The following is a 12,154-nucleotide window of genomic DNA, read 5'->3' on the forward strand; positions in this document are numbered from 1 at the left end:
TGAATCAGGGGGCCGATTCCTGACTGAGGCAGGGCTGATGGCCTTTCCCGCCACACAGAGGCTGAGCATGTCAGACGCCCCGACTCAATTTGCCAAACACACCCTCGGTGCCAGTCCGGTGCTGGGAACTGCTGGGACCCCAAGGAGCCCCCCAACCTGGGGAAGACAGAGCCGGCCAGACACGAAAGAGGGTTTTTCAGAGGAAGGGACGCTGTCTTGCCAAGCTGGATTCCCAGTAGTGGGATCAGGGTGGGCGTGGTAGCATGAGCCGGGCCAGGACGCTGGGTGGGTCTTGGGAGCCGCACTGAGAAGGGGTCAGTGCCCCGGGAGAGAGGAAAAGGAGGGAGGGAGTGATTAGATTAGCATGTTGGCAGAAAGGAGCCAAAAGCCTTGTCCCTGGCTCCAAAGCTGCCAACGCCCCGCCCCCGCCGCCCGCGGTCGTAGCAACGCCCCGCCTCTGCCGCCCGCGGCCCTAGCAACGCTCCGCCTCTCCGCCCGCGGCCCTGGCAGCGCCCCGCCCACTCGCCCGCTCGGGGTCCGCCAGCCTCGCTTCCGCGTCGCTCGCTCCGCCTCCCGGCAGGCCCCGCCCCCGGCAGGCCCCGCCCCCGCACTCGCCTGGGCGGAGTTCCCGTCCGCGCTCGGGGGCGCGCGCTTCCTTCTCGCCGCCCCCCTAACCCCGCAGCCCAGCGCGCCCCCAACCCTGCCCGGCTCCGCGGGGCTCCCGGGGCCGATCCCGCCGCCGAGGTTCGCGCCCCGCCGCCGCCGGCTGCGCCCCCGCGCCTTCCCGGCCTCGGGCGGCGGCGGCGGCACAAAGGGAAGCAGCATGTCCGACCCCAGCTACTGGACGGCGGTGGCGGCTCCCGGCCATCGCAGCCGCCTGGCCAAGGGCGCGCTGCTGCAGCGCTCCAAGAGGTAGGGGGCACGGCGCTGGCGAAGGCTCGGCGGCCGGCCGAGCAAACAGGAGCTGCCAGAAGTGTGTCCTGGCCGCGTGGCGGGGGCCCCGGCGAGCGTCTGTGTGTGGCAGCAGTGGGAAGGGGAGAGGACGCCTGTGGATCGAGGTGTCCCCTGGGGTCCCTGGCACCCTCCTCTCGCCCCTCATTCCTTGAACTGGGGTGTCTGTTTACCAGCGACGCAGCTGGGGTGGTGAGAGACAGGAGTGAGTTGCGACTGAGCTAAGATTCGAACCGGGTGTCCAGGGCCGGGCAGAACCTGGGAGGAACTTCTTGGAAAAACAGGCTGATCTTTCCCTGGGGGCCCATTCAGCAGAAATGTTGGCTCAGAAGCAAATATTTACTGCACGAGGCTGGCATGTGAGTGGGGTGTCAGGAGTCCAGATAGCTGGGGTTAACCCCCGCCAAAGCCTCACCTCTCTTAGAGTGTCAGTTTCCCCTTTTGAAAAGCAGAGAGGCTAAGTGAGGGCTGTGGATTCTGCCGGACCTGGGTTCAGATTTCCACCCAGCCACTACCAGGCTGTGTGACCTCAGGTAGCTCCTTAACCTCTCTGTGCTTGGGTTTCTTATTGGTGCTGGACTGGGGCAAAGTCTGGGCAGTGAGACCAGCTACTGAAAGACCTTGAATGCTGTGTCCAGGGCTTAAACTTCCCTCCAAGATCATGGGGAGCATTGGAGGAGGGATATGGGCGCTAGAGGGATGAGGGACAGGAGGCTGGCTGGCTTCAAGCCCCTGCTCTCTGCCACATTCTGTCTGTTGTGTCCTGGGCATCAAGAGAAGATGGTTCTCAAATGGCAACAAGAGTTGGGCAAACAGTCGGCCCCGCATAGATGCCTGGCAAGTGAACTGATGATCCTGGTTCTCCTTTGAGGCCTCACATTTGGCCGTGTTTTCAAGAAGACCTCACCCTAGAACAGGAGGGAGGGCGACTCAGTGTTTTTCCCAGATGCTTCTGGAAGCGGCAAGTGATAGAGCAGGATGGGAGAGGGAGGGTGCTGGTGGTGCAGTGTGGGGGCGAGGACCCAGGTGAGGCCTGGGAGAGGATGTGCAGACAGGCAGGTAAGCGTGCACTGGGGGGTTGGCAGGAAGCTTTGCAGGAGCCTGCGGGTTTCACTTTTGCTTCTGCAGCTCAGGCTGGGAGACCATCACTGTGGCTGTTGACATCTGTGGCCTCAGTTTCCCAGTCGGGGAAATGGGCCCAGCCAGTCTCTCGCAACTCTGGGGCTTGTTGGGATTGGTACATGTTGGGGATGGAATTCACTCAGGAGGCACTGCCTGCACTCCTGGCGTGAGTCAGGCCCTGTGAGCCATGGCCAGGCAGAGACAGCCACATATGCACCCGAGTCCAGCCCAAAGCTGAGCACTGCATGTTGGTTTCATCCTTCAAGGTACAGAGATGGGGAAACAGGCTCAAGGCCCAGCCATAGGTGGAGACATAGACAGGCTGGGCCTCTTCTCCCTGCCCACCTTGTCACCTGTGTTCCTTGATGATCGCACGCTGATTCTCCCGTGGCTTGACCTGCATTCTGCCGGGGACCCCCATTTCTGTACCTCGGAGGCACGGAGGTGCACCTCTCTCCCTCCCTGTGAGGTTCTCCCGCCGCTGAGCTGCGTTGGCAGCTTGGGGTGTGTGGGCTGATGCTCTTGTCGAGCAGAGCTGTTGCTGGGTGACTGCTCTGCTGCGGCGGGGGACGGTGTCGCTCCCAGCTTCCTTCTGTCAAGGTGTGGGCTGGGGCCAGGGCCCAGGTGGGAAAAGAGGCCAGGCAGGGCGTGAGTGTGAAAGACCCGGGCCAGGGGTCTGGTGGCCAGACAGGAACCAGGATGGAAGGAGGAAAACACGTGGGCTGTGCACGAGGTGGCACTTAGGGTTTTAGTTGGGTCGCATTGGCATTGTAGGGGCATCTTGGGAAAAAGGAGGGTTGTCGAGATGAGGGCAGAGGCTTCAGGAGGGGTGGGTAGAATGGGGTGTCTCAGCTCATCTCTGGGCTCCAGGGTGTGGCCCCCTCGATTTGCCAGTGCTGTGGGTTGGGACTGTAACACAGAACCCTGAAAAATGGGCAGGGGCTCCTGGCCATATGGAGTGTCCACTGTCAGGTGAGAAGCCCTTCGTGCCCTTGCTGTTAACAACACTGCCGATAGTTTGTTTTTGTTTTTGAGACGGAGTTTCACTCGTGTCGCCCAGGCTGGAGTGCAGTGGCACGATCTCAGCTCACTGCAATCTCTGCCTCCTGGGTTCAAGCGATTCTCCTTCCTCAGCCTCCCAAGTAGCTGGGATTACAGGCATGTCACCACCACACCTGGCTACTTTTGTATTTTTAGTAGAGATGGGGTTTCTCCATGTTGGCCAGGCTGTTCTCAAACCCCCGACCTCAGGTGATCCACCCTCCTCGGCCTCCCAAAGTACTGGGATTATAGGTGTGAGCCACCATGCCCAGCCTTGTTTTTGTTTTTTTAAGAGACGGGGTCTTGTTCTGTCACCTAGGCTGGAGTGCAGTGGCATGATCATGGCTCGCTGCAGCCTCGACCTCCTGGGGCTCAAGCGATCCTCTTGCCTCAGCCTCCTGAGCAGCTGGAACTACAAGTGTGTACCACCTCGCCCAGCTAATTTTTAAATTTTGTATAGAGATGGGGTCTTGCTTGTTGCCCAGGCTGGTCTTGAACTCCTCACTTCAGAGGATCCTCCCACCTTGGCCTCGCAAAGCACTGGGATTACAGGCATGAGCCACCATGCCTGGCCAGCTTCAATAGCAAGGAATGTTAGTTAAGGGGTGACTCCCTGCCGGACCTGGCTAAGGGCCATGGCGGAACCCAGCTGGGGGCAGAGTGGGCGTGGTCACGTCCAACGTCCTATCCTGCTCCAGAGGGGGCTGCCTGTGTGATTTAGGCTTGGCACGTGGTCCTCTTAGCACAGGGGCCTGGGCAGCCCCCTGAGCCTGTCCCCTTCTCCCCCAACAGCTGCCGCAGTGGGAACCGCAAGAGCTTGGTGGTAGGAACGCCCTCCCCGACACTCTCCCGGCCCCTGTCGCCACTGTCGGTCCCAACGGGTGAGTGTGGGAGCAGCCAGCGGACGCTGTGTCCTGCCTCTGCCCCGCTGACTCAGTTTCCCCGCCTCCTCCTCAGCAGGCAGCAGCCCCTTGGATAGTCCTCGGAACTTCTCGGCTGCCTCTGCCCTCAACTTCCCCTTTGCCCGGAGGTGAGTGATTGCCGCCTTTGGGAGACAGCGCGGGCATCACGGGCAGGGGCTGGGCAGGGGTACGTGCTCAGTGGCTAGACCTGGCTCCTCATTCATTTCATTCACCTTTTCCCCTCCCTGGCCCGTCTGGTGGTGGTCTCCCCCTCTGGCTCCCATCCCTACCATGCATGACATTTTGCAGCCACGTCCCACGCACGGACAGGTAATTTCAACCAGCCCAGGGGGTGGGGGGTCGTGGGGGGATATAGCCCTGTCTAAGAATCATTAACTCCTTAAAGAAATCATTCATTCATTCACTTAACAAGAGCTGATTGAGCACCTGTCATGTGGCAAGAGGCTTGCATTTCATGTATTCATACAACAACATTCGTTAAGCTCCTGCTGTGTGCTTGCTCTGTGCTAGGGGCTGAGGGCATGGTGGCAAATGGGTGGCCTGCCCTTGGCCCCTGGGGAGTCCTCTGTTTGGTGGGGGCAGCCAGTGTGTGCGCCAGAAGCTACAAGTCAGAGGTTGAAGCTTTGACAAAGGGACACAGTGGCAGCTGAAGTCCCGGGGGGCTTCATGGAACAGGTGCCTGAAGAGAGAGAGCGTACAGTGGACTTGGTCAGGCTGTGTCTATGTTCTTGCTGTTTTTCAAGAAGTCCTTCCTACAACATATACTGGCCACAGTGTCTGCTGTTGGTCCCTGCAAACCACAGGGGCCGGGCCTTCCTTCGATATGTTCTTGTTCCCCTCTCCAGGGCAGACGGCAGAAGATGGTCCCTCGCGTCCCTCCCATCTTCCGGCTATGGAACCAACACACCCAGCTCCACCCTCTCGGTACCCATAGCCCCAGCTTGGCGGGCGGACAGGCAGATGCCGGGTTGTGGGGGGACACATCCTTGTGGGGTTTTTTTCAAGGTGTTGGATAGTTGTACAGTCAGCAAACATTCTAGCTACTTCCTCCATGCCTCATTTGGGGAAATGCAGGGGCCCCTGAGAAGACCCAGCCTTGGCCCCAAAATAGCCTCCGGTCAGGGGGATACAGATATCCCCAGCCTATGGCGTAAGGGCTTGGCCAGAGGGGAACTTGGGGCTGCCCAGGGGTATAGGCAGGGAGGGCTTCCTGGAGGAGGAGGCATCAGAGGTAGGGTTTTGAGGGATGCATAGGAGCTAGGCAGGAGAAAGAATGTTACCATCTGTTGGCCAGCAGGCAGCCTGGGCCTTGAGGGGTGGTGCTGGGGTCCCAGTCCAAGCACTGACAGTGAACTCATGGCTCTGATCCCCACTGCTCCCTGCTAGTCAAGCTCATCCTCCCGGGAACGTCTCCACCAGCTTCCCTTCCAGCCGACGCCGGACGAGCTGCATTTCCTGTCCAAGCACTTCCGCAGCTCAGAGAATGTGCTTGATGAGGAAGGCGGCCGGTCACCCCGCCTCCGCCCCCGCTCCCGCAGTCTCAGGTGGGTTCTGACCCCTGGCCCCAGGCCCGGCCTCTCCCTGGGCTGGCTTGGAGGCCCAAGTGGTGGCTCGTCCTCCATCCCGGCCCTGACCCTACCTGCGCCTCGCCTCTGACTCTTGTCCCTCGGCCCTGGCTCAGAGCCCCCCTACAGCCTCCCCCGGGGGTTGGTCTCAGGTCCCATATCACAAGCAGCCATCTTCCTTTCAGCCCGGGCCGCGCGACGGGGACCTTCGACAATGAGATCGTCATGATGAATCACGTGTACCGGGAGAGGTTCCCCAAGGTGGGCAGTGCCTGGCGGCTGGACCAGCCCCGTGCTTCTCTCCACGTTGCTGTCTCTCCGTGGCACTCTGTCTTCCTGGCTGTGCCCCCCTTGCGTTCATGCCCATCTTTCCCTCCCCTTCCATTGAAAGATGTCATTCCTCCTGCTCCAGCCCTCCCATCCCATCGCCCCCATCGCCCCATCTCCTCTCTCCCCAGCCGTGCCCCTCCTGCCCCTTCCGTGTGTGTCACTCCAGCCCCGCCCTCTGACCAGGTCGCCCCGTCTCACCCCACCCAGGCCACAGCGCAGATGGAGGGCCGTCTGCAGGAGTTCCTGACGGCCTACGCGCCCGGCGCCCGGCTGGCGCTGGCTGATGGCGTCCTGGGCTTCATCCACCACCAGATCGTCGAGCTGGCCCGAGACTGCCTGGCCAAGTCTGGCGAGAACCTTGTCACCTCCCGCTACTTCCTAGAGATGCAGGACAAGCTGGAGCGGCTTCTGCAGGATGTGGGTGGTTTTTGGCGTGTTGGGGTTTTTGCGGGTAGTGAGATGTGGGGCAAGGGGGGACCCCAGGCCAGACGGAGCTGAGGGCTTGACGCCACGACCCACCTCCCCCAGGCCCACGAGCGCTCAGACAGTGAGGAGGTCGGTTTCATCGTCCAGCTTGTCCGGAAACTGCTGATCATCATCTCGCGGCCGGCTCGGCTGCTGGAGTGTCTGGTAAGTTTCTTTTTGTATGGCCGGTGTGGGGTCCGGGCAGGACTGAGACTGGGCCCGTGACAGTCCTGCCGAGATACAAGTGACAGTTCCCATCGTGGAGGGCTTTGAGGGGCGTGGGGGGTGCTGCCGGGCTAGCGTGGGCTTCCCCGAGGAGGGGTCGGGAGCGGAGACCCAGTGGGTGAGCAGCAACTGCCGGGAAGGGTGCTCCAGGCAGAGGGAACAGCATGTGCAAAGGCCTGCAGATGGAACCAAGCCCTGGGTGACCAGCCCTCCTGTGCCCCTAGGAGTTTGACCCGGAGGAGTTTTACCACCTGCTGGAGGCGGCCGAGGGCCATGCGCGGGAGGGCCAAGGCATCAAGACTGACCTTCCACAGTACATCATCGGGCAACTGGGCCTGGCCAAGGACCCCCTGGAGGGTAAGCCGGGATGGGAAGAGGAAGGCAAGGCTGGGAAGGCCAGATGGAGGCCAGGCGCCGCGGCTCACGCCTGGAATCCCAGCACTTTGGGAGGCCGAGGCGGGTGGATCACTTGAGGCCGGGAGTTCAAGACCAGTCTGGCCAACATGGTGAAACCCCGTCTTCACTAAAAACACAAAATTAGCCAAGTGTAGTGGCGCATGCCTGTACTCCCAGCCACTCGGGAGACTGAGGCAGGAGAATCGCTTGAACCCAGGAGGTGGAGGTTGCAGTGAGCTGAGATCAGGCTGACAAACCAAGCCTACGTTTGAAAAAAAAATGTAGCTGGGTGTGGTCGTGCACACCTGTAGTCCCAGCTACTTGGGGGGGCTAAGGTGGGAAGATCACTGGAACTTGGCAGGTTGAGACTGCAGAGAGCCGTGATCACACCACTGTCCCCCAGCCTGGGTGACAAAGCCAGACCCTGTCTCAAAAAGAGAAAGGAAAAACAAAACACAGTCTCCACAAATAGCCAGGATAAGAGGAACCAAAACTGGAGCATTGAACTTGGACCCAGCCTGGTCCTGCAGTCGTCGGGGGAGGCTCGGCGGGGAGGCAGTGTTCAGACTGAAGCCTGGAGCACAGGAGGTGACCAGGTGCGGACCCAAAGGAGAGAGTGAAGCAGGCAGGGCACCGGCCTCAGCACAGACCCCGAGGCTGGACCATACCTGGAGTGGGACTGGCCTGCCACTGTCCCCATTTAAAGCTGGGGAGGCCAGGCTCAGTGGCTTACACTTGTAATCCCAGCACTGCGGGAGGCCAGTGCAGGAGAATCACTTGAAGCCAGGAGTTTGAGACCAGCCTGGGCAACATAGTGAGACCCTGCCTCTATTTTTAAAAAAACGTTAGCCAGGCGTGATGGGACATACCTGTAGTCATAGCTACTCGGGGGGCTGAGGTGGGAAGACTGCTTGAGCCCAGGGGTTTGAGGCTGCAGTGAGCCATGTTCACACCATTGCACTCCAGCCTGGGCAACATAGCAAGACCCCATCTCTACAAAAAGTATTTTTAAAAATTAGCCAGGTGTGGTGGTGCATGCCTGTAGTCCCAGCTACACGGGAGGCTGAGGTGGGAGGATCACTTGAGTCTAGGAGGCTGAAGCTGCAATGAGCCATGATGGCGCCACTGCACTCCAGCCTGGGTGACAGAGCAAGAGCCTGTCTCTAGAATAATCAAACTCAGCCGAGCCTGGGGATTTATGTCTGTAATCCCAGCACTTTGAGAGGCAGAGGTGGGCGGATCACCTGAGGTCAGGAGTGGAGACCAGCCTGGCCAACACGGTGAAACCCGTCTCTACCAAAAATACAAAAATTAGGCTGGGTGCAGTGGCTCACACCTGTAATCCCAGCACTTTGGAAGGCCAAGGCAGGCGGATCACCTAGAATCAGGAGTTCAAGACTAGCCTGGCCAACATGGTGAAACCCCATCTCTACTAAAAATACAAAAATTAGTTGGGTGTGGTGGTGTGCGCCTGTAGTCCCAGCTACTCAGGAGGCTGAGGCAGGAGAATCCCTTGAACTCGGGAGGTGGAGTTTGCAGTGAGCCAAGATCGCACCACTGCACTCCAGCCTGGGCGACAGAGTGAGACTCTGTCTCAAAATATAATAATAATATAAATACAAATGCAAAAATTAGCTGGGCATGGTGGCACGTGCCTGTAATCCCAGCTACGCAGGAGACTGGGACAGGAGAATCGCTTGAAGCCGGCAGGCAGAGGTTGCAGTGAGCCGAGATCGTGCCGCTGCACTCCAGCCTGGGCAACAGAGTGAGACTCTGCCTCAAAAATAATAATAATAAAAAATTTTAAAAGCAAAAAAAAAAGAAAAACAGAAAAGATAATACAAATACAAAAATTAGCTGGGCGTGGTGGCGCATGCCTATAATCCCAGCTACTCGGGAGGCTGAGACAGGAAAATCGCTGGAACCCAGGAGGCGGAGGTTGCAGTGAGCCGAGATCGCACCACTGCACTCCAGCCTGGGTGACAGAGCAAGACTCCATTTCAAAAAAATAAATAGATAAATAAAATACATAATCATACTAATAAAAAATAAAGCGGGGGAAACTGAGGCTCCAGGCAGATGAGGCTGAGCAGGGAAGCCAACCCAGGTGTGTCTGAGGCCAGGTCACCTGTGGTCTGTGTCTGGACCGTGTTGGCTGGGCATTCACTAGGGCTGCCCCTCTGCCAAGGCCTGGGGCCAGAACGTACTGGACCCTCCACCTGGGCTGAGGAAGATGTTGGAGCTGACACCCAGGGGACCTGTGTCACATCTGTGTTCAGACCTCTGGGCTCCAGGCTCAGAGCCTGAGTTTGATCATGATTGAACACTTTGGAGCCGGGGCAGCCCACTGGCCCTTCTAGAGGGTTCCTCAGTCACTGCTTCATCCAGCCTCCCAGGTGTGGCTTCATGACAGTGTCGTGGGAGCTGGCCAGGGGAGGCACCGCAACTCTAGAGGTCTCAGGAAATTGCCGGGTGATGCAGGGTGAGGTGGGAAGCTCCAGCTGAGGCTCCTCCTTCATCTTGCAGAGATGGTGCCACTGAGTCACCTCGAAGAAGAACAGCCCCCAGCACCTGAGTCCCCGGAGGTGAGTCGCAGAGCCTGCGGTCCCCCACCCATCTTGTTCTTTCCAGAGTGGACCGGGCATCCGAAGAAAGGGCTGGGTTTGCCGAGGTCTTACATGTAGGCTAATTAGCTTGTGTGACTTTGGAGGCAAGGCACATGGGACTGCCCTGCCTTGGAGGTCGGGTGGGGGGGGCACCGGGAAGGTGAGTTTTGCAGGATGCGTAAGAGTTTTCCAGGAGGAGGGCACAGCTGTGAGCAAAAAAAGTACAGAAAGTCAGCAGCTGAGTTGGAAAAGTTTGGACAGGGGAGGAGGTAGCATCGGGCACCAGGACCAGAGGTTTGGGCTTGGGGGCAGGAGCCAGGCCAGCTCTGCAGTGGGGCAGGACTTTCAGCACTTCTCGTCCCCCAGAGCCGCACCCTGGTCGGGCAGTCACGGAGGAAGCCATGCGAGAGCGACTTTGAGACCATCAAACTCATTAGCAACGGAGCCTATGGGTGAGTCCTGCATAGACCCATTTCACAGCTGCCAGAGGAGATGGTTGAGGCCCAGGCAGTTCCTGCATCCCCGTCCCACCTCAGGAGGCCTCACACATTCACCATTGAATGGGCAGAGAGGCCCACCCGAGGCCTGGAGTGGGAAGTGGAGACCCGGCCTCACGTGTGCTCTGTCCACCAGTCAGCCCTTTACCTGCCCCAGGTATAGGGCATTCTAGGGGCTTGACACGTGGGCCTTCTGAAAGGCCCTGACCCCACCTCAGAGGCCCCGCCCCAAGCCACTCTGGCCCTGCCCTCCCTGAGGTCTGGTGGGCTAGATCAAGCGTGGAGCTGGGGGGGCGGCCGATTAAGGAAATAGATGCCCACCCAGTGGGAGTTGCGCGCAGTAAGCTTTATTTAGGTGATGCTTTGAATGGCAGGTTTGCATACAAGGGAAGTCCCTCACAACATAAGCCCTTTGGAGGCTGAGGTTCCAGGAGCCACCATCGAGAGGGAGAGGCCAGCAAGGGAACTCCCGGGGGAGAGGGGGATCAGAGAGGGGGCTTACGTGTCTAGGTGATGTTCTACAGCAGGAACATGAGTCTCTGGGTCAGAGAGTCCTGCAGGGCAGTCGCAACTTAGGGTCTTCAAATCACAAGGTTGGCTGGAGGCGGTGGCTTACACCTGTAATCTCAGCACTGGGGGAGAGCGAGGCAGGCAGATCACAAGGTCAGGAGATCGAGACCATCCTGGCCAACATGGTGAAACCCCATCTCTACTAAAAATACAAAAAATTAGCTGGGTGTGGTGGCATGCGCCTGTAGTCCCAGCTACTCCGGAGGCGGAGGCAGGAGGATTGCTTGAACTCAGGAGGCAGAGATTGCAGTGAGCCAAGATCACGCCACTGCACTACAGCGTGGGCAACAGTGTGAGACTCTGTATCAAAAAAAAAAAAGAAAGAAAAGAAAGAAATCCACAAGGTTCGTCTTATCCATGGCTCAGAGACACAGGGTGCAGTTTCACAAGTCTGCAAAGCAAACAGGCTGTCACTGGCTAACATTTTGCTTATTCGGGCTGTGTGTAAAACAATTTGATGTGTAAAAATTTGAGCTCGGTGCTAGCAGGCTTTTAAAAGAGCTGGACTGGGTGCGGTGGCACTTTGGGAGGCCAAGGCAGGAGGATCACTTGAGGCCAGGAGTCCAAGACCAGCCTGGCTAACATGGCAAAACCCCATCTCTACCAAAAATAGAAAAATTAGCTGTGCATAATGGTCCCAGATACTTGGGAGGCTGAAATGGGAGGATCACCTGAGCCCAGGAGGCGGAGGTTGCAGTGAGCCGAGATTACCCCACTGCGCTCCAGCCTGGGCGACAGAGTGAGACCATCTCAAAAAAAAAAGAAAAAAGAGAGAGAGAGAGAGAGAGAAATATACAGGCAGCCAGGTGCAGTGGTTCTCACCTGGAATCCCAGCACTTTGGGAGGCTGAGGCGGGAGGATCGCTTGAGGCCAGGAGTTTGAGACTAGCCTGCACAATATAGCAAGACCCCATCTCTACCAAAAAAATTAAACATTAACAAGGCTTCTGATGTGGGAGGATCACTTGAGCCCGGTGGCAAAGGGGGAGGCTTAAGACAATAGTGAGCCATGATCTCATGACTGCACTCCAGCCTAGGCAAGAGTTAGGCACTGTCTCAAAAAGGTAAAACAAGATAAAAAGAGGTGGGGCACAGTGGCTCTTGCCTGTAAACCCAGCACTTTGGGAGGCCGAGGTCAGGAGTTCAAGACCAGCCTGACCAAGATGGTGAAACCCCGTGTCTACTAAAAGTACAAAAATGAGCCGGGTGTGCTGCCATGCGCCTGTAATCCCAGCTACATAGGAGGCTGAGGCAGGAGAATCGCTTGAACCCGGGCAGCAGAGATTGCAGTGAGCTGGGACTGTGCCACTGCGCTACAGCCAGGGCGACAGACTGAGATTCTGTCTCAAAAATAAATAAAGAAAATAAAAATTGCAACAATTTTGCATGTTCTTCACATGTACCCCAAAACCTAAAATGCAATAAAATAAATAAATGGGAAAAAAAAAAATTGGAAACAGAAAT

General features: G+C 58.0%; 1 protein-coding gene across 1 annotated transcript in view; it reads left to right on the forward strand.

Annotated features, from left to right (window-relative positions):
* Nucleotides 1-349: 349 nt before the first annotated feature.
* Nucleotides 350-12,154, forward strand: part of MAST3 (microtubule associated serine/threonine kinase 3) — a 33,054-nt gene continuing 21,249 nt past the window's right edge. Inside the window, exons 1-12 of the mRNA XM_037728810.1 lie at nucleotides 350-912; nucleotides 3,907-3,995; nucleotides 4,075-4,144; nucleotides 4,326-4,346; nucleotides 4,883-4,961; nucleotides 5,424-5,581; nucleotides 5,788-5,863; nucleotides 6,140-6,349; nucleotides 6,461-6,562; nucleotides 6,847-6,979; nucleotides 9,545-9,603; nucleotides 9,991-10,077. Of these exons, the coding sequence (XP_037584738.1) occupies nucleotides 365-912; nucleotides 3,907-3,995; nucleotides 4,075-4,144; nucleotides 4,326-4,346; nucleotides 4,883-4,961; nucleotides 5,424-5,581; nucleotides 5,788-5,863; nucleotides 6,140-6,349; nucleotides 6,461-6,562; nucleotides 6,847-6,979; nucleotides 9,545-9,603; nucleotides 9,991-10,077 (1,632 nt within the window). The 5' untranslated portion in view covers nucleotides 350-364. The remainder of the gene's footprint in view (nucleotides 913-3,906; nucleotides 3,996-4,074; nucleotides 4,145-4,325; nucleotides 4,347-4,882; nucleotides 4,962-5,423; nucleotides 5,582-5,787; nucleotides 5,864-6,139; nucleotides 6,350-6,460; nucleotides 6,563-6,846; nucleotides 6,980-9,544; nucleotides 9,604-9,990; nucleotides 10,078-12,154) is intronic.

The sequence above is a fragment of the Cebus imitator genome, unplaced genomic scaffold (genome assembly GCF_001604975.1).
Source record: "Cebus imitator isolate Cc_AM_T3 unplaced genomic scaffold, Cebus_imitator-1.0 Scaffold280, whole genome shotgun sequence".
In the NCBI taxonomy this organism is placed as follows: Eukaryota; Metazoa; Chordata; class Mammalia; order Primates; family Cebidae; genus Cebus; species Cebus imitator.